Raw genomic sequence first — 24,107 nt, 5'->3', positions numbered from 1 at the left:
TTAGATTGAGCAATAAAAGCCCCGCTTTTATTCCATGGGCTGGGATCCGCACTGGGTAGCTGTTACAAGAGCGCAATTTTCTCTGGCTGTCCACCGGTTTCAAAAACAATGATTGATAGGCAGCTTAAACTGCTTGAATTGAACCATTATTGGGTTCAAATTCACATTTAGATTTGTGAACAGCCATCCACAACATCCACAATCCGTAAGGCGCAAATAGCTAAATGAGAGAGCAGCGGTGTGAGTCACATCAATGCGCTATGTAGATATCAATACGTGATATCCGTATCTTCGAAGACTTATACCACTGCTGTCATCCTTACCTCCAAGCGTTTATTTAAAAAAAATGATAATCTTTGAATGCCTACAGCAGTCGTACCATTGGAAGACACAGCTTGGACTGTAGACTACAAATGCCTATTCCTGCTCTTTGCAATCCATCAAACCCATTTGGTGTGTCATCATAGTGTTCACTGATTTGTAGTCAGACTCGCTCAAGTGGAACAAATTTAAATTTGCGCCTTCATTCAATGTTGATTTGAATGTCATTGAGAAAACATAGGTGTCAAATATGTTTTATTATTATTTTTTTTTATACAAACCTCCTTTCTGAATTTAAAAGTAATCTTCGAAGTAATCACCTAGTTTTCAAAAATATCTGTAATCTGATTACAATATTTTTACTGGTAATGTAACGAATTACAGTTACTGGGTTTATGTAATCCCTTACCAACCCTGGTTGTAGTAAACCTTTTGCAATCCCTTTATCTTTGCTTGCTAGATTTCTGCTGACTCAATCGAACGAAACCTCTCTATATCCACTACTCTCAAGTCCCAAAACTATTTTTATTCTGATTGTGGGCGGTGTTCGATGACGTCGCCCACTGAATGCGCGTTCAGTAGAAGTCAGAGGTAGGCCCATACTGATCGGTCCAGACAGTAGAAATCTGCATACATTTGCGGAGATGGTCAACCAGATTTGAACACAATCAGATCACGATGCGACTTTTATGCGTCTACATCAGTGTTTTCAATGCGATATTTGTATTCTGATGGCAGAAATCGCAAAAAAATTCAAGATTAGACACGACCTAAGCAGCGACAATCAAGCGAACAAGTTTTTCGCACTTGATCGTTTGAGATCCACACATCCATGATTAGTTGTTAAACACCACTCATGATCCGGGAATCAGATTGGCTATTTGCACTTTCGGGAAACACTGTCACTACTGCTAAGGTAAACTATCATTCTCAGCATTCTCTTAATCTGTTAGAGTTTCTAGGCTATAGCCTACTTACTATTTGTGATGTAGAGTATCGCGAAAAGATATTCGCCGATATCGCAACCAAACTAGTCAATGCCATTTGATTTCGGCCATGACCAGAGGTGAAAAAAAGATGTAATTTCGTCACATATGTTATTTAACTGTGCAATGTACACAAGCAGGCACGATGTTTTCATCGGACTGTCAAACAAACCACTTCAAAAGTAGGCTACTTGTGGACATTCATCCACTTTCAAATAATTCCAGCATCGGAAACAGTGCACTGTGTACCCGCCATGACGATGGAAAGAGACGTCAATTAAAACACCAAAAAGTGTAGGAATAATGACAGATGGTCGCGTTTCGCTGCAGCAGATGAGGTTACAGAGCAGCGCGCTTTTGTGCTGTTCCCAACGTGCACAATTGACGTCCGTTCTGTTGTAAAATGGTCAACGCAACGAGGGGCTTATATCATTGATTAAACGTTCCATTCATAGACTGTTTTGTTCACGCAGCAGTAGATAGGCCTGTAGTGATGATAATGTACACCTATTATTTATTTGATACGGACAAATGGCCCACATATCAACAGCTTCGCCCAATGGATCTAGTCGCAAGTTCAGCCTGTAAAGCCTCTCCTGTACAATTTCTATAGGCACAGCCTACACACACGCCGCTGAGTTACTCGATGGAGGCAACAGCCCAATGAACCACCTGGGTGTGAATGGTTGATCAATTGATCTAGGCTGGTGCCTAGTGGGAACAAAATAGCCTTTTCAGGAGGCGAGATATACACTTTTCCAGATATATCTTCATGACATTATCGGATCAAATATAGACTATTATATAGGTTTACCTGCTGACAGCGTAGCCTACCAGCAATACCATTTTCCCATTGGAATTAAGTTTAGATCAGTCCAGATATCGATGCTGGCTTGCAGTAACCTACTATTTTTTTATTTAACTAGGTGGCGGCAGCGTAGCCTAGTGGAAAGAATGTTAAAATCCCCGAGCTGACAAGGTACAAATCTGTCATTCTGCCCCTGAAAAAGGCAGTTAACCCACTGTTCCTAGGCCGTCATTGAAAATAAGAATTTGTTCTTAACTGACTTGCCAGGTTAAATGAAGGTAAAATACATTTTAAAAAGTCAGTTAAGAACAAATTTTTATTCATGACGGCCTAGGAACAGAACGACAGATTTTGACCTTGGCAACTCAGGGAGTCGATCAACCAAACTTTCGGTTACTGGCCCAACGTTATAACCACTAGGCTACCTGCGGGCCCTATTCGAACAAGTGTCATCTTTCCATACATGTTTAGGTCTAGTTAGGACTAATTGTTCGTGAATAAAACCCACTGTCTCCCGATCCATACAGGAATGCATCCTAGTCCATCTACTATCCAGCTTGTTCTCACCTCAGTGTCAGCAGTCTTGAACCGGGTGCGAGGATGCTGTGGCCATTATTGGAGACGTTACACCTCAGGTAAGTAGATGGTCAGCAGGCCAGCATTGGACAATTCTAGGATTTTTGACCCTTCAATTTGGCATTAATTTTGTTCTTACATGTTTTCAGAAGAGTTTACGTTATCTTGTCCAGTAAGAGAAACCCAACCAGCACCTCGCTCCAGCTCTGTGAAACCCTGGGTTTGGGATGTTCATCATGACCTGGCCCTGGCATATTGGAATTCCAATGACCTGCACTGAAGAGAAAATGTGAAAGGCTCTTTACTCGGTTCTCATTTTTGTTTATACCCCGTTCTCGGGGTATACTGGTAGATGATTGGTCTGTTTCAGCCAGATCCTGTTGAGCTCTTGCCAAATAAAACCTACATATAACTCATGAAACCAGGGTATGTACAGTAAGTCTTGTGTATAATAAATTATATTTAATGAAATGTTTGTCTGGCTAATATCTATGGAGTCTATTTTACTGGGTTGGTGTCAGTCGGTCTTAGCTGTAAAGGTCACAACCTACCTCTTTACCTCTGAAGTGTACATGCATGTTAATCATTATTCCATCCAGCTTTCAACTTCACACACATTAAACATCTTAGAATCTGTGGTGAGGTTGTACACATCCCCATGTGCTAGACTTCTGAATGGGGTAGTGGATTTAATATTGGTTCCACTGAGGCCAGTTAAGTACCATAGCTTATATGTTAATTATAATTCATTGTGAAGTTTTTAAATGAATTTTATATTCTTAAGTATCAAACATCTGAAATGGAATACAATGTTTTGGGGAATAGGAAAACTGAGTATTACAAACTTTTATTCAAAATGTGAGAGATACATGTGCTAGAAAGTGACGGACCATGGGAAACGTTTCTTCATATTGACTTTGGCTAGGATCACAGCTGAAATGGAAAGTATTAAATGTATTGATCAAGTGGGGGAAGACTAGGCTTTTTAGCACTTGGTGACATCCTCATACTTACACATTGTACAGACAGACCAGCCATGTTAGTTACTTGCTGTTATAAACTATCAATAACAATGCTACTTTCCTCAGATGCACAAATACACCAAACGTCTCAAGGACAGTCGCGTATAGGTCTTGGTTTTCCTTGGCACTTAATTGGTAAGTTAACAATTAAAGTAATCGTCCACGTCTCCCATCTCCACAACCACAGTCTTCAGCTGGGAGTAGTACTCGATGGTCACCTGGCCGTTCTCCTTGCCAAAACCTGCGGAGAAAGAGAAGAGACCAATGAGCACCACATAGAACACATCCATCTAATGAGGAATATGTAATGTCTTGTTATCCCCATCTGCCCTCTTGCTTTCTATTTTTGTTGTTATTCCTTTGTTGCAAAAGTGCTGTAATGGTAACAAAATGATTATTATTCCTTCATTTCATATTACCGTTATGGCATTGTTACAACATCAGATCTGCTGACATATTCAAACCAATAATATGTGACAATAGTGTTTCTCTTTTCCTATGGGTTCGTAAGTAGGGTCCTGACAAACATTAATTACATTGAATGGATTATTATTATCATCATACCAGACTGCTTGTACCCTCCGAAGGGCACCTCTACAGGGCTGATGTTGTAGTTGTTGATGAAGCAGGTTCCAGCCTGCAGGTTCTCAGCCACCCGGTGGGCCCGGGATATATCCCTACAGGGAGACGAGAACAGGAAGAGAGACTCAGTGTACTAGACAAGTTAGTGATTCGAAGTCTCCATCTCAATTCCCACTATTCCTTGCATCACCTCCTCAACCTAATTGGAGGAAAAAGTCCAATGCCCCTCCCATCAGACCTTATCCAATACATTTTGAGGAGCCAAGGAGAGAGGATGCAAGGAATCGAGGAAAGATTATTGTAGAAGGTTAAATGTGTATGGGTCTGGTACTGTACCTGGTAAAGACTCCAGAGGCCAGGCCAAATGTAGTGTTGTTGGCCCTCTTCAGCACTTCCTCTTCGGTGTCAAAGGGCATCACTGACATTACAGGCCCAAAGATCTCCTCCTTCACACACGTCATGTCATCAGTGCAGTTGTCTATGTTGGAATACATGGATGTGGAGTTACATATAAAGTTAGATACAAAATGTGGAGTTCCAGTCATAGACTGGACAGTCACTACCAGAGCTCCTTGCTCTTCACATCCTTTCCAACTGCTCCACGAAAAACCGCTCCAAATTCGCTCCATTCATTAAAAAAAATCACAATTTAACCAACACCTATCTATTTTTGTGACTGCCTTGACCTAACTTTTGGTTTTGAAGTATTGAAACCAAAGCATATGATTTGAATGAAAATGTTTTGAATAAACATGACTTTAAGAAGCACTCATGGCCTCCAGAATGGCGCAGCGGTCTAAGGCACTGCATCGCAGTGCTATAGGCATCACTACAGACCCGGGTTTGCTCCCGGTCGCAACTGGGAGACGCATGAGGCGGCGCACAATTGGCTCAGCGTTGTCCGGGTTAGGGGAGGGTTTGGCTGGCCGGGATGTCCTTGACCCATCACGCTCTAGCGACTCCTTGTGGCGGGATGGGTGCATGGACGCTGACTTCGGGCAACAGTTGTATGGTATTTCCTCCAAGACATTGGTGTGGCTGGCCTCCGGGTTAAGTGTGTCAAGACGCTGTGCAGCTTGGCAGGTTCGTGTTTCGGAGGACGCATGGCTCTCGACCTTCACCTCTCCTGAGTCTGTACGGGACATGCAGCGATGGGACAAGACTAACTACCAATTGGATGTCACAAAATTGGGGAGAAAAATCATAAAAATAAAATGCTCATCATTTCAAATAGTATGTGCATGTGAGCACAGGGGTGCAGAGCATGCCCAATTTGACTGGCGCGTGGTGCATTCTGTTTGCCCCGGACGCTTGTTCACGTTTTCTAAATGTTCTCCAATACCCCGTCACTGAAATTCACACTTCTAAGTAGAACACATTGACTTTAACTTCACACTGTTCAGCGTATAATAGCAGACCACATGGAATTGCTGCTTTGCTAATATTTTCAAAGGCCTACCTGTGATTTGGCTGGAAGAATGGGAGGAAGGAATATACATCAGTGGAGGCTGCTTGAAGGAGGACAGCTCATAATAATGTCTTACGTCGCAAATGGAATGGCATCAAACACACCATTTCACTCCAGCCATTACCACGAGCCCATCCTCTCCAATTAAGGTGCCACCAATCTCCTGCAGTTGCATGCATAATGATCTGCATGTCATTGTGTCAGTCAGGAGAAAACACTGCATAATGATCTGCATGTTATTGTGTCAGTATGAGGACAACACTGCATAATGATCTGCATCTTATTGTGTCAGTCAGGAGAAGACACTGCATAATGATCTGCATGTTATTGTGTCAGTATGGGGAAAACACTGCATGAAACCTTTACTATTCAGTTAACACACACACACACACACACACACACACACCTTTTAAAACATTAGGCACCAAACAGATTAAGGAGCACCAGAAATAAATAGATTTTGATATAGTTTAGGCTTACATTAGGCCTATATGAATTCTACCTTTGAAGCACAACTCATGAGTAACAGACCCTTTTCCTTTCTTCCTGTGCCAATCAAATTTGCCTAAACCTACTGTTAAGTTACCAGGCTGTTAGCTAGCTAGGTATCATGACTGAAAGTTGTTAGTTATCAAACCAATAAATTAGAGACCCAGGATTAGTTTAAAATGGCTTGCTAAATGGTTTGTGAAATTATATAAAAAATGGGCACGAATCCAGAAAGAAAGAAAAGGAATCTCCGGTAATAGGGGTCATATTCTTTAACAGTTTAGACTGGAGACAAAAGCTGCAAGCCTGCCTGTTATGAAACGGTGCTCAATATCTCTTCCGGACAATCAGCGGCTACATGACAGGGAACTTGCAAAGTCTACGCAGACTGGTCTGTGCTCTACTTATAACCAAGGAGGAAATGATACAATGCAGCTTTGCATAGTGCTCCAATGTAACAAATGTACAAATCTAACAGCAGAAGACTCATCAGGGTCTGCATCCCCACTCGCCATCACGGTTAAATTTTTATTTTATTTTAAAGGACAGAGAAATAGACAAGTGTGAAGAGCGTATGGAGAGAAGCAGATGAGTGAGGGCTGGTAATGAGTTGGTTGGCTGATTACAGCTGGATATTATTGTACCTGCGCATACAAAAGACTAATGGCTGTTGCTTAAATTCAACTGAATTTATAAACAATACTGACTTTAATAAATATTTTGTAACAGGCGTCCTTACGAAAAAAAGACTGCAGTATTACTACAGTATGCTGAAAATACTGCATCCAAAATTATTTTTTTTACTGAAGTAATTCTGCAGCACACTGCCATTATTCTGCAATCGGTGCGTCCAAAATAACAGTCAACTGCAGTTACTGCACTTTTAGAACAGCAAACCTTTTTTAGTAAGGACGCCAGCAGTTTCTTTAGATCAGTAGGGCTGAAAGTCAGTAGTATCATATGAAATGGTACTACAGTATTCTAAAATATTGGCATCATAAGTATCATGATGTTTTGGTACCATGACATTACTGCAGTCCTGGTATACCATGCAACAGTATTATAGAGCATGACAATTGGTGTAATTATGATTAAACAAGACTTACCCAGGACACAGGGAGACATGTAGTAACCTCCCTTCAGTTTGGGTTCAATCGGGGTAAAGGCTTCCCCTCCACAGAGTACCATTGCTCCCTAAAGGAAAACAGATTTGTATTAGACAAAGGCTGACAAAAAAAATTACATTGCAGATCACAACATGATGATTTGGGTTAGGTATAAAATTCAGACAAACAGTAGACTGAAGGATGTGGTAGACATTATTCTAAGGTACCCACTGTCCTGAAGGAGGCAGATGTTCAAACATCAGGGCTGTGTTCAGTAAGAAGAAAACATTGTGAAACAGTAAGGGGCTGCCAGAACTTCTCTACGTTGTCTAAACTGGACATTGCACTGCATTTAGTTACAGTGTACTGTGGCATACAACAGGTCAGCCACCAGGGGAGACTCGTCAAAGCCTGGTAACAGATGGAGTATACATCACGAGGCGATGGCTCCATCTGCTGGACGTGCCAGGTCTCGACGGGCTCTCCGATTGGTAGCCGGTGAGTAATCTAGGGCTGATTGCTCACCAACTGTGCAAGGCCCATAAAGCTGCCAGAAGGGCAGCACACAGGGAGAGGGGGGAAGAAAGGACTCCCATGTTCTTGTGGACGGTTTCAGAGGTAACAAGAGGGAGTTCAGTTTTGTGCCCGACAGGATACAGCCAGACCCGGTACCCCGAAGACGGTATCCCGGAGGTGGTCTCATAGGCGAAACCTATCATTTTTGATCTATTATTTATATAAACACCCTTGAAACTGAGCTAATCCTTCACTGTCCGTGTCTGATCTGGGTACACGTCTTGACCAAACCCCCTGGTCTGCCACAGTACCCTACTGAACACGATCCAGGTTGCACATTAATTTACTGATACCTCTTTCTTGGCCTGGCTGACGAAGCCCAGCACCTTGTCCAGGTGTTGCCTAGTGATCAGGGCTCCCATGCGGGTGTTCTCCAGGAGAGGGTCCCCTATTCGGATGGCCTTGGTCCTCTTAACCACCTCCTCCAGGAACACAGGCATGATCTCCCTCTGCACGTACACCCGCGTCCCGTTACAGCACACCTAAACATGGGAGACAATAGGTAGGTGGTTGGTCAAGAAGGCTGCATGTCAACATGATAGTAAGTCAATAGAATTCAACTCAATAGAAACCAAGAGTGGAAGAAGATACATGTATCACAAGTTCAAAGGGTAAGGAAAGCCAAGCTTCACATATGCTTAAATCAAGGTCAGAAAAAATATCAAATCAAATTTTATTTGTCACATAACATCAGCTAAACATGTGTATTGCAGGTGTAGCAAATGCTTGTTTCCAGCTCAGACAGTGCAGTAATATCTAACAATTCACAATACACACAAACCTAAAAGTTAGAGATGGAATTAAGGAATATATAAATATTAGGATGAGTAACGTCGAAATGGCATAGACTAAAATATAGTAGAATAGATTACAGAATATACATATGAGAGTAAAGCAAAAATGTAAACAATAATAATGGAACACTAGTCACTTTCATAAAGTGACCAGTGATTTCAAGTCTATGTATATAGGGCAGCAGGATTACGTAACCGGGTGGAAGCCACCTAGTGATGGCTATTTAACAGCCTGATGGCCTCGAGACCAAAGCTGTTTTTCAGTCTCTCGGTCCCAGCTTTGATGCACCTGTACTGACCTTGGCTTCTGGATGGTAGCAGGGTGAACAGGCAGTGACTCGGGTGGTTGTTGTCCTTGATAATCTTTTTGGCCTTCCTGTGACATCGGGTGCTGTGGGTGTCCTGGAGGGCAGGTAGTTTGCCCCTGGTGATGCATTGGACAGACCGCACCACCTTCTGGAGAGCCCTGCAGTTGCGGGCGGTGCAGTTGCCGTACCACGTGATGATACAGCCCGACAGGATGCTCTCAATTGTGCATCTGTAAGAGTGTGTGAGGGTTTTAGGTGCCAAGCCAAATGTCTTCAGCCTCCTGAGGTTGAAGAGACGCTGTTGTGCCTTCTTCACCACACTGTCTGTGTAGGTGGACCATTTCAGATCGTCAGTGATGTAGAAAGCTTCAAGTTCCTCGGTGTACACCTGCTCCACCACGGTCCCGTCGATGTGGATAAGGGCGTGCTCCCTCTGCTGTTTCCTAAAGTCCATGATCAGCTCTTTTGTTTTGTTGACATTGAGCAGGTTATCTTCCTGGCACCACACTCCCAGGGCCCTCACCTTCTCCTTGTAGGCTGTCTCGTCATTGTTGGTAATCAGGCCTACTACTGTTGTGTCGTCTGCAAACTTGATGATTGAGTTGGAGGGGTGTGTGTGGCCACGCAGTCATGGGTGAACAGGGAGTACAGGAGAGGCCTGAGCACGCATCCTTGTGGGGCCCGTGTTGAGGATCAGCGAAGTGGGGGTGTTGTTTCCTACCTTCACCACCTGGGGACAGCCTGTCAGGAATTCCAGGACCCAGTTGCACAGGGCGGGGTTCAGACCCGGGGCCCCGATCTTAATGATGAGCATGGAGGGTACTATGGTGTTGAATGCTGAGCTATAGGTCAATGAACAGCATTCTTGTCCAATATTCATGCATGGAGAAGGTAATACAGTACTCCTGTACATACTACATCATGGATGGGCAACTGGCAGCCCGTGGCATCAATGAAAAATATTTTTGGAACTCAGTGTTGCGAGTTAGAATACTCATCGTGCAATTTAGATTTGTGGTTGTGCATTGGTTTCTCATTATGTCAGTCACTAACCATGATTCCATCCAAAAGTTAACGCAAGTAAAGTCACAATATAAAAAGAAAATCATGACAGCAGTCATGGAAACAGGTAGTTTCGGTACAATTTTATAAATGCAGACAGATAATGTTAGCACAATCTTTTTGTGTTGTTAAAATTAATTATGTGAGAAATGGTGGTGGAGGAATCGCGTGTGATACAGCCTGGAATCAAACAAGGGTCTGTAGTGACGCCTCTAGCACTGAGATGCAGTGCCTTCGACCGCTGTGCCACTCAGGAGATCCCAGTTATGAACTTCACAGGGTTGTGAAAATCCACAGTGACCTTGGTCCTTTCCAATAAATATTGAGGGTATTATTCTGGTGACAAGATGATTGACTGCGGTTTGACAAATACTCTCGCTCTTATCCATAATAAATGTCATCATGTAGACCACCCTGCCTGCAGTCTACCCGCACTGTATCTGCAAGCTGTTGGCTAGAGCGCATGTGCCAAGACCATTTGCTATTTAATGCAACAGTTTGACAAAACTAAATCTGTAGAGTAGAAAATGCAATTGAAACACATTGAACTTTATCCGATTCATGAAAATTTTTACTTTTGTTGCTTAATTTGTGTGCACTACGTCGTCACCCACTGGCTTTAATCCGCAACAAGTCCGTTTGGTGGAAACACATCACTGGTGGGAAAATTTGCATATTTTCTTCATGCAAATATTCACCAATTGGATGGAAACCTAACTACTGACAGTCAATTAGCCCATGTCAGCTAAAATTATGGAAAGATTGGTAAGTTAGCTAACATTTCTCTCCACCCTATGACAAAATGTGTAGAATTGCAGGACATTAGCTGTAAAACTGCTAATGATTCTCTCAGCCCCATAGCAAAATGTGTAGAATTGCAGGACATTAGCTGTAAAACTGCTAATGATTCTCTCAGCCCCATAGCAAAATGTGTAGAATTGCAGGACATTAGCTGTAAAACTGCTAATGATTCTCTCAGCCCCATAGAAAAATGTGTAGAATTGCAATAAATAACTATGAAACTTTAAAAAATGTCTCTCCACTGCCATTGTGGGTATGGATGAGGGCTTGGAGACGTGCGAGCCACTGGGCCCCTCTTGATGATTTCAGATTTTTTAATATTTTTTAAATGGCACCCGCACCCATCAAAGTTGCTTATCCCTGTTGCTACATTCAGTGTTTCCCACAAGTCCCCAAAATATTTCACAGAACAACCTATATTTTGGTTGCCTCTGGTACATTCTAATGCCTCTATTCCAGCCGAAATACACAGCAAAATGATTGAATTATTGATCAAATGTACCTTCCAGATTGGAAAAACATGTGGTAAATTACTGATTTTGGGTGAGCCGTGGTAACGGCTGAGATTCTCTGACATCACCTTGCTAGTAGCAGTTTAGAAAACTCAAACTAACATTGAACAACAACCTACTGTGTGAACAAAACTATGTAAATATCCAAGAAACACAAGTCACTTTAGTAGACTTTTGGGTAAATTCGACCAACTTCTATGCCTGTGCGCTTCTACAAATGTATCTTTCAGCACTTCACTCAATACGCACTGCACTGTTGCAAAGTAGTTATTTGCATAGACATAAGAAATCATTCTTATTTCTATGGTTCCTTGTGTGATTAGCTACCAGCTATTAAACAAAATGGCAGAAAGACAAAAAAAAAAAAAAAAAAAAAGCAGGATTTGTTGCTATAAATCAGTTTTCAATTCGCACATCAATTTTTGCCGCATATGAAAGTAAAATGGTAGCACTCTAGAGCCCTGAAATACACTGAGAGACAATAAAGAAGCATCCTCTCCACCTCTGCAGAATTTCTTTACACAACCAACCACAGCACACACAAATCACACTCCCCACAGGAGGCGGGACAGACAGCAGACTGTCAAACTAGTAGCGTTTCCCTGTCATTGATCGCTTTGTTACTGACAGGCACCTAAACTATCAATAGATTGCTAGAAGATGCACATTGTTCATTCTAGCGTGAGGGAGACAGCGTTGGCCAACTTTTTTTTTTGACTAGCGAATTGAAAAGTAGCCTAGTTAATTTAAGTGGAAAATGAAGCCGGCTGAAAATGTGTCTGTAATTGGCTGTTTAGACGACAGCCGGCGCTAGTAGAAAACACTGTACAGCAATACAGACAACAGTATTGGGACATTAAGTAAGAAGTCAGTCAGCACTGAATGTAAAGTAAGAAGTCGGTTAACATTGAGAGCTCACCTCTCCCTGAGTCAGGAAGTTAGCCATGAGCGCCCCCCTCACTGCGTTCTCCAGCTCACAGTCCTTAAAGATGATGAGGGGTGATTTCCCTCCCAGCTCCAGAGTCACCTGCTTTACAGTCTTTGCAGACATCTCCATGATCTGAAAGGAAGAGATAACATGATTGTAGGAAAGGTCCAATTAGCCAATGAGAACTGAAATAAATGAAAACTGACCAATAATCATATCAACAGTGTTAAAAAAAGGTATGGCCATGGGAATAGTACTTCCCAAATGAATGTTTAATGAACAAGTCTTGTCTGACAGATGTTTTAGACAATTGCAGGACTAAACTGCCTCCTACTGACCATTATATTGTATGATAAATAACTACCTCTAGATGGCAGTGTTGTCCCTCACATTGATCATGGTGATGGTGACAAAGAACATGGGTCATAAATCAAAAGTTATATGTCACATGCACCGAATACAATAGGTGTAGACCTTACCGTGAATTGCTTAATTACAAGCACTTAACCAAAAATGCAGAAAGAAAATATTAAATAATCTAAAAGTTAAAGAAACACAATTAAATAACAATAAAGGAGGCTATATACAGGGGGTATATGTACATGTAGGTAGGGCTAAAGTGACTATGCATAGATAATAAACAGTAAATAGCAGCACTGAAAACAAAACCCAAAGCAAATGGTCTGGGTAGCCAATTTATTAATTTCACCTTTATTTAACCAGGTAGGCCAGTTGAGAACAAGTTCTCATTTACAACTGCAACCTGGCCAAGATAAAGCAAAGCAGTGCAACAAAAACAACAAATAGTTACACATACAGTCAATAACAGGATAGAAAAATCTATATACAGTGTGTGCAAATGCAGTAAGATTATAGAGGTTAGGCATTAAATAGGCCATAGTCGCGAAATAATTACAATTTAGCATGAACACTGGAGTGATATATGTGCAAGTAGAGATACCGGGGTGCATAGGAGGAAAAAACAATAATATGGGGATGAGGTAGTTGGGTGGGCTGTGTACAGGTGCAATGATCGATAAGCTGCTGACAGCTGATGCTTAAAGTTAGTGAGGGCGATATAAGAATCCATAAGAAAGAGCGGTTGACCAGATTAGTAATGGGTGTTTTGAAAATTTTGGCTGATCATTTTAGAAAGAGATTGTCTAGCCCAGCTGATTTGTAGGGGTCCAGATTTTGCAGCTCTTTCAGAACATCAGCTATCTGGATTTGGGTGAAGGAGAAGTGGGGAGGCTTGTACAAGTTGCTATGGGGGTGAAGAGCTGTTGACCAGGTAGGGGTAGCCAGGTGGAAAGCATGGCCAGCCGTAGAAAAATGCTTATTGAAATTCTCAATTATCATGGATTTATCGGTGGTGACAGTGTTTCCTAGCCTCAGTGCAGTGGGCAGCTGGGAGGAGATGCTCTTATTCTCCATGGACTTTACAGTGTCCCAGAACTTTGTGGAGTTTGTATTTGGAAAAGCTAGCCTTTGCTTTCCTAACTGCCTGTGTATATTGGTTCCTAACTTCCTTGAAAGGTTGCCTATCGCAGGGGCTATTCGATGCTAATGCAGTATGCCACAAGATGTTTTTGTTCTTTACGGACACAGGCAATGAGGCAGTGATCGCTGAGATCCTGGTTGAAGACAGCAGAGGTGTATTTAGAGGGCAGGCTGGTCAGGATGATATATAGGAGGGTGCCCGTGTTTACGGATTTAGGGTTGTACCTGGTAGGTTCCTTGATAATTTGTGTGAGATTGAGGGCATCCATTTTAGATTGTAGGACGGTCGGGGTGTTAAGCATATCCCAGTTTAGGTCACCTAACAGTACAAACTCTTGTTCAGCGGTCTTGTCATTGATGAGCAGAGAAGCAATTCGGTTTCTCAAGTTACTCTCGTTATCAATAGATCCAGAGAGGTCAATTACTGGCTATGAGTTTCAGTGAGACTGAGATTATGAACATAGAGGTGACTGAAGGCTTGCCATGACAAGAATTTAGGATTGTACTCAGAGGACACAGTGGCAAAATCTTTTGCAACTGAAACAAGCATTTCTTATTGGACTAGTTTAGGTAGTCCCTCCCTGTTTGTCTGTTTTCTTATGTTTGGTGCCTAATGATTACGACCTTGGTAAACACACAATAAAGTATTTTGTTTCAGTCTGTACCTTCTTCCCAGTTGGGACACTGCCAGTGAAGGACACCTTAGCCACGCCAGGGTGATTACAGAGCAGGGTGCCGGTCTCCGCCCCACCCTGCACCACGTTGAAGAGCCCATCAGGTACCCCAGCCTCTTTGTAGATCTCAGCCAGAATCACAGCGGTCACAGCAGTGAAAGGAGAAGGCTTGAACACCATGGCATTACCTGGGGATAAAGAGAGACACGTAAATAAATAAGTAAAATACTTAGTATCACTCACAGTACAATCGGTCTCTAAAAGACATTCAGAGATACCGGTTCAAAATCTACTATTCCTCTTCATATGCATAGTTAATTTAAATTTCCATGAAAAGAACAGATACATTCATTATACAAAACAATGAAATATGTATTGATTAGTTTGAAGTCATCTAATCATAACTGAAATGTGAAGCAACAAAAAAAACATTACACAGGGTGATGGTAATGCATGAACGCTGGAGGTCTTGGCAAACATACCACAGGCCAGGGCAGGAGCAGACTTCCAACAGGCGATCTGGAAGGGGTAGTTCCAGGCCCCGATGCCCACACATACCCCCAGGGCCTCCCGTCTGGTGTAAGCAAAGGATCCTCCGGGCAGTTGGATGTGCTGGCCTGAGGTGAATGAAAGGTAAACTGTAACATTGCTATGAATGCTATTGCAGATATATTGTAGTTGTGTGATTCATTATTAGGGTGCAACAAATTTGTCTGTGTTATGCATCATTCAGTAAAAGTTAAAAACCTGTCACTATGCCCATAAGCATAAAAGACAAAGAAAAGTGAAGAATACATTGTTTAAAGAGAAGAAAATAGTCAGGACTATAACAATACAATGTATGTGTTTAAGAACCACAATAGCATAAGATGGTAATTGGTCAAAATCATTTTGTTTATACATGTCTTCCACAGAGTGTGTTCCTACCTGCCAGTGTGCCAGCAATGCCAGCATAATACTCTAAGGTCTGCCAGGAAACATCAATGTCCACCCGGGCCTCTGTGATAGACTTCCCATTGTTGATCACCTCCAACTTGGCAATGTTGTCTCTTCTCTCCTGTTAACAGCATTGGGAATAGTGGTCCTTTGTAGCTTAGTTGGTAGAGCATTGCGCTTGTAACGTCAGTGTAATGGGTTTGATTCCCGAGATCACCCATTTTTTTTCTAAAATATGATCACTGAGGTACAGCACACTGTGAACCCCAAGGCATTTTACACTCAAATACTTCTAGTAAGTTGAACTGAGTCAATGAAAAAATATCATTATTACCTCAAATGTTTGTGGTACTGACTCAAAACTAAATGAGAATTCACAACCACATTTTTTTAAAGAAATGAACTTTTACCCAGCATGCTCTACTGCAGGTTGACTTTTTGGAATTGTTCTTCATATCTGTGTTTTTGTATGTTTTTTTATTTAACCAGATAGGCCAGTTGAGAACAAGTTCTCATTTACAACTGCGACCTGGCCAAGATCAAGCAAAGCAGTGAGACACAACAACAACACAGAGTTACACATGGAATAAACAAGCGTACAGTCAATAACACAATAGAAAAAAAATAAAGTCTATATACAGTGTGTGCAAATGGCGTGAGGTGGTAAAGGCAATAAATAATAGTGAAGTAATTACAGTTTAGCAAATTAACACTGGAGTGATAAATAGCAGATGATGATGTGCAAGCAGAAATACTGGTGAGCAAAAGAGCAGAAAAGTAAATAAAAACAATATGGGGATGAGGTAGGTAGATTGGGTGGGCTATTTACAGATGGGCTATGTACAGCTGCAGTGATCGGTTAGCTGCTCAGATAGCTGATGTTTAAAGTTAGTGAGGGAAATGTAAGTCTCCAGCTTCAGCGATTTTTGCAATTCGTTCCAGTCATTGGCAGCAGAGAACTGGAAGGAAAGGCAGCCAAAAGAGGTGTTGGCTTTGGGGATGACCAGTGAGATATACCTGCTGGAGCGCGTGCTACGGGTGGGTGTTGTTATCGTGACCAGTGAGCTGAGATAAGGCGGAGCTTTACCTAGCATAGACTTATAGATGACCTGGAGCCAGTGGGTCTGGCGACGAATATGTGGCGAGGGCCAGCCGACTTGAGCATACAGGTCTCAGTGGTGGGTGGTATAAGGGGATTTGGTGACAAAACGGATGGCAATGCGAGACTGAGACTGCATCCAGTTTGCTGAGTAGAGTATTGGAAGCTATTGGCCAGGGCAATGAAGACGGCTGCACAGTACTGTCTTTTATCGATGGCGGTTATGATATCGTTTAGTACCTTGAGCGTGGCTGAGGTGCACCCGTGACCAGCTCGGAAACCAGATCGCACAGCGGAGAAGGTACAGTGGGATTCGAAATGGTCAGTGATCTGTTCCTTGCCTTAGGTTTCGAAGACTTTCGAAAGGCAGGGCAGGATGGATATAGGTCTATAACAGTTTGGGACGAGTGTCACCACTTTTGAAGAGGGGGATGACCGCGGCAGATTTAAAATCTTTAGGGATCTCGGACGATACGAAAGAGGTTGAACAGACTGGTAATAGGGGTTGCAACAATGGCGGCGGATCATTTTAGAAAGAGAGGGTCCAGATTGTCTAGCCCTGCTGATTTGTACAGGTCCAGGTTTTGCAGCTCTTTCAGAACACCTGCTATCTGGATTTGGGTGAATGAGAAGCTGGGGAGGCTTGGGCAAGTAGCTGCGGGGGATGGGGAGCTGTTGGCCGGGGTTGGGGTAGCCAGGAGAAAAGCATGGCCAGCCGTAGAGAAATGCTCCAATGCTTTCTGGAGTTAGAGCTACAGGATGCAAATTTCTGTTTGAAAAAGCTAGCCTTTGCTTTCCTGACTGACGGTGTGTATTGGTTCCTGACTTTCCTTAAAAGTCACATATCGCGGGGACTATTCAATGCTAGTGCAGTCCACCAAGGGAGTCAATGTACATTGAGTGATTGATTAATTAATCTTATGCTACACAAAGATCAATAACAATTTTTTCTAAACTAATCAAATTATTTAGAATTTTTGCACCCATTACTGGAATGGTTATCCCAGTTGAAATGGTTTAGGTAGTCTCCTCACAGTTCCTAACCCTGGCAGTCATTATGAATGCAGGTTGCAATTGAGTAAAAAGTCTAACTGTTGTATATCCTAACTCTAGTTGGATTTAAATAGGAATTACATTTTACTTTGCAAGCCAGCATAACGTGATTTGCAAAATTCTGGTAAATTTCCCAGGTTTTCCAGAAATCCCGATTAGAAGATTCCTGGAAATCCTCCTCCCAGCATTTTTATTTTTTATAAATCTGGGAATTTTCAGAAAGATACTGGAATTGTGCCACTTGCAGGTGTGATGTGGCCTCTAAACTGTAAAGCTAGGCCTCAAAATAAGGCCTCACGAGAAATGTAATGTCCTAAAGAGTTTAATTAATCGCTCTCACTAACCTTTATTTAACTAGGCAAGTCAGTTACGAACAAATTCCTATTTACAATGATGGCCTACCGGGGAACAGTGGGTTAACTGTCTTGTTCAGGGACAGAACTTTTACCTTGTTAGCTTGGGGATTTGATCCAGCAACCTTTCGGTTACTGGCCCAACGCTCTAACCACGGGGTCGGCAGGTAACGATAATATTCACCCAGGAACTCACATGGTGAAGGCCACAGGACTGAATATGAACGAACTCAACAACCATGTCTCTGTTACAATAAAATACAGTCATGGATGGTAGGTAACTCAACAATTCCTCAAAAAGGCAAAGAGCTATTAGGGAAATTATATTGGAGGCGTGGCTTTGTAGGGGTATTACAAAAATGTTTCAAGCTTATACAACTCAAAACTGTTTGAGTAATGACCACAAAAGATCTGTAAGTAACTGTACTCATAAAGTGAAACAGGTTTCCTCAAAGGTTTTGAGTAGACAGCACATTGGAGTTTACAGCGTACTATTCCTGTGCATTTAATAAATAACTAGGATTGCACATTTTCAACCACGTTCAATTATGTTGTGTAACATTTTCAAAACTTTCCTGGCACTGTGCCCAGAAACCTTTAAAGCAACTTCAGTTCACCACTAATATTTGGGATGATGCATAACAGCAAGAATGTTCCAATCAGCAATTTATGTCCTCAAATCAAACAAAAATTGGATTGGTCACACACATATTTAGCAGATGTTATTGCGGGTGTAGCGAAATGCTTGTGTTCCTATGTCCAACAGCGCAGTAGTATCTAACAGTTCACAAAAACACTAATCTAAAAGTAAAATTATGGAATTAAGAAATATATAAATATTGGATCGAGCAATGTCAGAGTGGCAATCACTTACAAAGACTCCTTGGTACAGAGCTAACTCGACAAAAAGGGCCTCAGATTCATTAAATGTAACTCCACACCCCTGCTGTACACTGTAAAGAGGTATGGAATGCAATGCACTCATGAAAAGTCTGAAATTATTTAAAGAGAAATAATTTCTCTGTTCAGTAACTTATATTCTAATTCTAACAGCAATGTTATGAAATTATGCAGCATTCTGCTCACATGACATGTCTCACCCTGATGATGCGAGCAGCCTCCAGCATAACTCGGGCCCTCTCCATGCCTGCCATCTTGCTCCACTTTAGGTAGGCAGTATGTGCACTTTGGATGGCCTGGTCCACCTCCTCTTTCCCACATGGAAACATGTCACACAGCTTACGCCCTGCAGACACCAGATGAAAAAGACAAATAAACACTTCACAAACATCTAACCGGCAAACAGAATCTTGGGAGGGGGGGAGGCATATTGTAAATTGGTCAGTGAACTTTTGCTGACCCCAAATAGTGAGGTAATACTTTGTCCAAAAATGATGCAGAAAAATTAATTCATGCTTTTGTTACTTCTAGGTTAGACTACTGCAATGCTCTACTTTCCGGCTACCCGGATAAAGCACTAAATAAACTTCAGTTAGTGCTAAACACAGCTGCTAGAATCCTGACTAGAACCAAAATATTTGATCATATTACTCCCTTGCTAGCCTCCCTACACTGGCTTCCTGTTAAGGAAAGGGCTAATTTCAAGGTTTTACTGCCAACCTACAAAGCATTACATGGGCTTGCTCCTACCCATCTTTCCAATTTGGTCCTGCCGTACATACCTACACATACGCTACGGTCACAAGACGCAGGACTCCTAATTGTCCCTAGAATTTCTAAGCAAACAGCTCGAGGCAAGGCTTTCTCCTATAGAGCTCCATTTTTATGGAATTGTCTGCCTACCCATGTGAGAGACGCAGACTCTCGGTCTCAACCTTTAAGTCTTTACTGAAGACTCATCTCTTCAGTGGGTCATATGATTGAGTGTAGTCTGGCCCAGGAGTTTGAAGGTGAACGGAAAGGCTCTGGAGCAACGAACCACCCTTGCTGTCTTTGCCTGGCCGGTTCCCCTCTCTCCACTGGGTGGGGTTATATCCTTCCTGTTTGGCCCTGTCCGGGGGTATAATCGGATGGGGCCACAGTGCCTCCTGACCCCTCCTGTCTCAGCCTCCAGTATTTATGCTGCAGTAGTTTGTGTCAGGTGGCTAGGGTCAGTTTGTTATATCTAGAGTACTTCTCCTGTCTTATCCGGTGTGAATTTAAGTATGCACTCTCTAATTCTCTCTTTCTCTCAGGGGACCTGAGCCCTAGGACCATGCGTCAGAACTACCTGGCATGATGACTCCTTGCTGTCCCCAGTCCACCTGGCCGTGCTGCTGCTCCAGTTTCAACTGTTCTGCCTGCGGCTATGGAATCCTGAACTGTTCACCGGATGTGCTACCTGTCCCAGACCTGCTGTTTTCAACTCTCTAGAGACAGCAGGAGTGGTAGAGATACTCTTAATGATCAGCTATGAAAAGCCAACTGACATTTACCCCTGAGGTGCTGACTTGCTGCACCCTCAACAACTACTGAGATTATTATTATTTGACCATGCTGGTCATTTATGAACATTTGAACATCTTGGCCATGCTCGGTTATAATCTCCACCCAGCACAGCCAGAAGAGGACTGGCCACCCCTCATAGCCTGGTTCGTCTCTAGGTTTCGTCCTAGGTTTTGGCCTTTCTAGGGAGTTTTTCCTAGCCACCGTGCTTCTACACCTGCATTGTTTGCTGTTTGGGGTTTTAGGCTGGGTTTCTGTACAGCACTTTGAGATATCAGCAGATGTACGAAGGGCTATAAAAATACATTTTATTTGATAATAATATTCTAATGGAAACTAAACAACATAAAAGGTCAGTGAAACTTAACACTTACATTCCAGATACTGGATAACTAGGAGATCTATGTCTGGTCAACTGTGCGATGAGATACCTTTTTACTACAATACAGTAATGTATCTAAATATATTCAATGCATCTGAGATATAGGCCTACAGCTCTATTAAATCAGAAAGCCTACGAGTAAAAGCATTTCACTGTTAGTCCACGCCGGTTGTTTACGAAGCATGTGACGAATAACATTTGATTTAGTAAACGGTCTAGTGTATGTAGTATGCTACAAACCAGTTGCAGGTTCGTGGACGGGCTCCGCGTTAATTCCATCCTTGGGTTTAACTCTGCACCCGCCCCAGAAATTTAAGTGGTCTGTCACCACGACCTGTCCTGTGGAGGCACCTGGCATAGACTCTAGAAGCTGGGCCATGTTCGACAATGTCCAACTGTGTGTGAATCACCTGTAGGACAAAGAAAATAGGAGTGATCAGACTGCAACATTATTCAAATGTAAGCGTTGCGGCAGTTTCAGGCAAACAATAGCGCATGGGCAAAATATTTAGTTAGCTAAATATGTATCTACATGCATGTAGACTTTTACTAATTTAGTTAGCATGCATTCGTGCGTATTTGCAGAAGAAAAAGTCCTCCAGACAGCCAGCAACAATATAAACACGCCCTTTCACATGGCAGCAAAAACGCAGGCTTCAGGCCTAGCCTAGCAGCGAGCTAAACCGAATTATTCTGCATATTTAATCAAAATCACACTTATTTAATAATTTGAGTGTTCCTACCGTCCTCTGTTCCGTAAATCGAAGCTTTCGTCCTGCTTTGGATTTGACGTTTTATTGATCGAAGTCAGCAGATATCGTATCAGACAGACGCACTTCGCCCCTCGTAAACAGGGAATGTGTAAAATATTAGCCACTAAACCGGTGTGGAAATACTGTATGAATATGACCGCAGTTTAAATCTTCAGCAATTACACAATATGGGCGGGATTAGTTTCAGGGTGTCTGATAGCTTGCCTTTCACATATACATGGACTGTATCATCCGGATCCTTGAGCATTTGAAATACGTGTTTCGACGTTTATTCTAAAACCTGGGCAATTGAGTTGGCCCCTTACATTACAGTTTAGGTCATGAGGTCATGAGGACACAAGTGTCAATAACAAGTGTCAATAACCGGGTCATTCCTACAATGCGGTGCCATTTGGATCTCAACATTTAAAAAAAAATATATATATATACAGTACCAGTCAAATTTTTGGACACACCTACTCATTCAAGGGTTTTTCTTTATTTTTCTTTATTTTTCACTATTTTCTACATTTCTACATTGTAGAATAATAGTGAAAACATAAAAACTATGAAATATCACATGGAATCATGTAGTAACCACAAAAGTGCTAAAACAAAATCTGAACATTTTATATTTGAGATTCTTCAAAGTAGTCCCTCTTTGCCTTGCTTTGCCAACTCTCGGCATTCTCTCAAACAGGCAGTCAACTGGAATGCATTTAAATTAACAAGTGTGCCTTGTTAAAAATGTATTTGTGGAATTTTTTTCCTTCTTAATAAATTTGAGCCAATCAGTTGGTTTGTGACAAGGTAGGGGTGGCATACAGAAGATCAAATCAAATCAAATGTATTTATATAGCACTTCGTACATCAGCTGATATCTCAAAGTACTGTACAGAAACCCAGCCTAAAACCCCAAACAGCAAGCAATGCAGGTGTAGAAGCACGGTAGCCCTATTTGGTAAAAAACCAAGTCCATAATATGGCAAGAACAGCTCAAATAAGCAAAGAGAAACAACAGTCCATCATTACTTTAAGACATGAAGGTCAGTCAATCCGGGACATTTCAAGAACTTTGAAAGTTTCTTCAAGTGCTACCGGACAACGTAACAGTTTTTACTTTTTAATTATCGTTTATATTTTTTGTTTTTCCCTCACTTAACTTTTTTTTCATTTAAGTAAGTACGGGGTCTGAGAAGCCGAAGCCTCCCACCATTAGCTGTGACAAAATGAAAACCCTAGTCATTGGCGACTCCATTACCCACAGTATTAGACTTAAAATTAATCACCCAGCGACCATACACTGTTTACCAGGGGGCAGGGCTACCGACGTTAAGGCTAATCTGAAGATGATGCTGGCTAAAGCTGTGTCACTGGTTTACTGGTGCTCTTTCATGCTGTCCCTAGGAGGGTTGCGTCACTTGAGTGGGTTGAGTCACTGACGTGGTCCTCCTGTCTGGGTTGGCGCCCCCCCTTGTGTTGTGCCGTGGTAGAGATCTTTGTGGGCCATATTCAGCCTTGTCTCAGGATGATAAGTTGGTGGTTGAAGATATCCCTCTAGTGGTGTAGGGGCTGTGCTTTGGCAAAGTGGGTGGGGTTATATCCTCCTGTTTGGCCGTGTCCTGGGGTATCATCGAATGGGGCCACAGTGTCTCCTGACCCCTCCTGTCTCAGCCTCCAGTATTTATGCTGCAGTAGTTTATGTGTCGGGGGGCTAGGGTTTGTCTGTTAAATCTGGAGAATTTCTCCTGTCTTATCCGGTGTCCTGTGTGAATTTAAGTTTGCTCTCTCTAATTCTCTCTTTCTTTCTTTCTTTCTTTCTTTCTTTTTCTCTCTCGTAGGACCTGAGCCCTACGACCATGCCTCAGGACTACCTGGCATGATGACTCCTTGATGTTCCCAGTCTACCTGGCCGTGCTGACCTGTTGCACCCTCGACAACCACTGTGATTACTATTATTTGACCCTGCTGGTCATTTATGAACATTTGATCATCTTGGCCATGTTCTGTTATAATCTCCACCCAGCACAGCCAGAAGAGGACTGGCCACCCCTCATAGCCTGGTTTCTCTCTAGGTTTCTTCATAGGTTCTGGCGTTTCTAGGGATTTTTTTCCTATTCACCGTGCTTCTACACCTGCATTGCTTGCTGTTTGGGGTTTTAGGCTGGGTTTCTGTACAGCACTTTGAGATATCAGCTGATGTAAGAAGGGCTTTATGAAATACATTTGATTTGATTTGAAAACCATCAAGCGCTATGATGAAACTGTCTCTCATGAGGACCGCCACAGGAAAGGAAGACCCAGAGTTAACTCTGGTGCAGAGGATAAGTTCATTAGTTACCAGCCTCGGAAATTGCAAGTAACAGACACATCAACATCAACTGTTCAGAGGAGACTGGGTGAATTAGGCCTTCATTGTCAAATTGCTGGTAAAAAAAACACTACTAAAGGACACCAATAAGAAGAAGAGACTTGCTTGGGCCAAGAAACATGAGTAATGGACATTAGACCGGTGGAAATCTGTCCTTTGGTCCAAATGTGCGATTTTTGGTCCAACCACCGTGTCTTTGTGAG

At 42.3% G+C, this 24,107-nt stretch overlaps 1 protein-coding gene and 1 long non-coding RNA gene across 2 annotated transcripts; one reads left to right on the top strand and one right to left on the bottom strand.

The window, feature by feature from the left end:
- Positions 1 to 890: 890 nt before the first annotated feature.
- Positions 891 to 3,178, top strand: LOC112251351. The gene is made up of 3 exons (XR_002953656.2): positions 891 to 1,237; positions 2,643 to 2,750; positions 2,841 to 3,178. It is a non-coding gene; the product is annotated as an uncharacterized LOC112251351 (long non-coding RNA).
- A 344-nt stretch (positions 3,179 to 3,522) lies between these two features.
- On the bottom strand, positions 3,523 to 21,788 carry aldh9a1a.1 (aldehyde dehydrogenase 9 family, member A1a, tandem duplicate 1). The gene is made up of 12 exons (XM_024422282.2): positions 21,525 to 21,788; positions 21,022 to 21,191; positions 19,055 to 19,200; positions 15,441 to 15,570; positions 14,996 to 15,130; positions 14,505 to 14,701; positions 12,331 to 12,471; positions 8,228 to 8,416; positions 7,359 to 7,446; positions 4,632 to 4,773; positions 4,278 to 4,390; positions 3,523 to 3,954 (listed from the first exon to the last, which is right to left on the bottom strand). The coding sequence occupies exons 2-12, from the start codon at positions 21,158 to 21,160 to the stop codon at positions 3,854 to 3,856; spliced, it is 1,521 nt and encodes a 506-aa protein (XP_024278050.2). The 5' UTR covers positions 21,161 to 21,191; positions 21,525 to 21,788; the 3' UTR covers positions 3,523 to 3,853.
- Positions 21,789 to 24,107: the final 2,319 nt, after the last annotated feature.

This window comes from Oncorhynchus tshawytscha, linkage group LG05 (assembly GCF_018296145.1).
Source record: "Oncorhynchus tshawytscha isolate Ot180627B linkage group LG05, Otsh_v2.0, whole genome shotgun sequence".
In the NCBI taxonomy this organism is placed as follows: Eukaryota; Metazoa; Chordata; class Actinopteri; order Salmoniformes; family Salmonidae; genus Oncorhynchus; species Oncorhynchus tshawytscha.
This window is presented reverse-complemented; position numbering and strand designations above follow the sequence as displayed.

What these genes read in the sequence shown, in the direction of transcription:
- aldh9a1a.1 (XM_024422282.2), bottom strand. Translation starts at nt 21,160, where the DNA reads ATGGCCCAGCTTCTAGAGTCTATGCCAGGTGCCTCCACAGGACAGGTC. An exon ending in AGGCTGCTCGCATCATCAGG is followed by an intron (nt 15,571 to 19,054) that starts GTGAGACATGTC and finishes TGCTGTTAACAG; the next exon opens with GAGAGAAGAGACAACATTGC. An exon ending in GTGTCCCAACTGGGAAGAAG is followed by an intron (nt 12,472 to 14,504) that starts GTACAGACTGAA and finishes TCTTCCTTTCAG; the next exon opens with ATCATGGAGATGTCTGCAAA.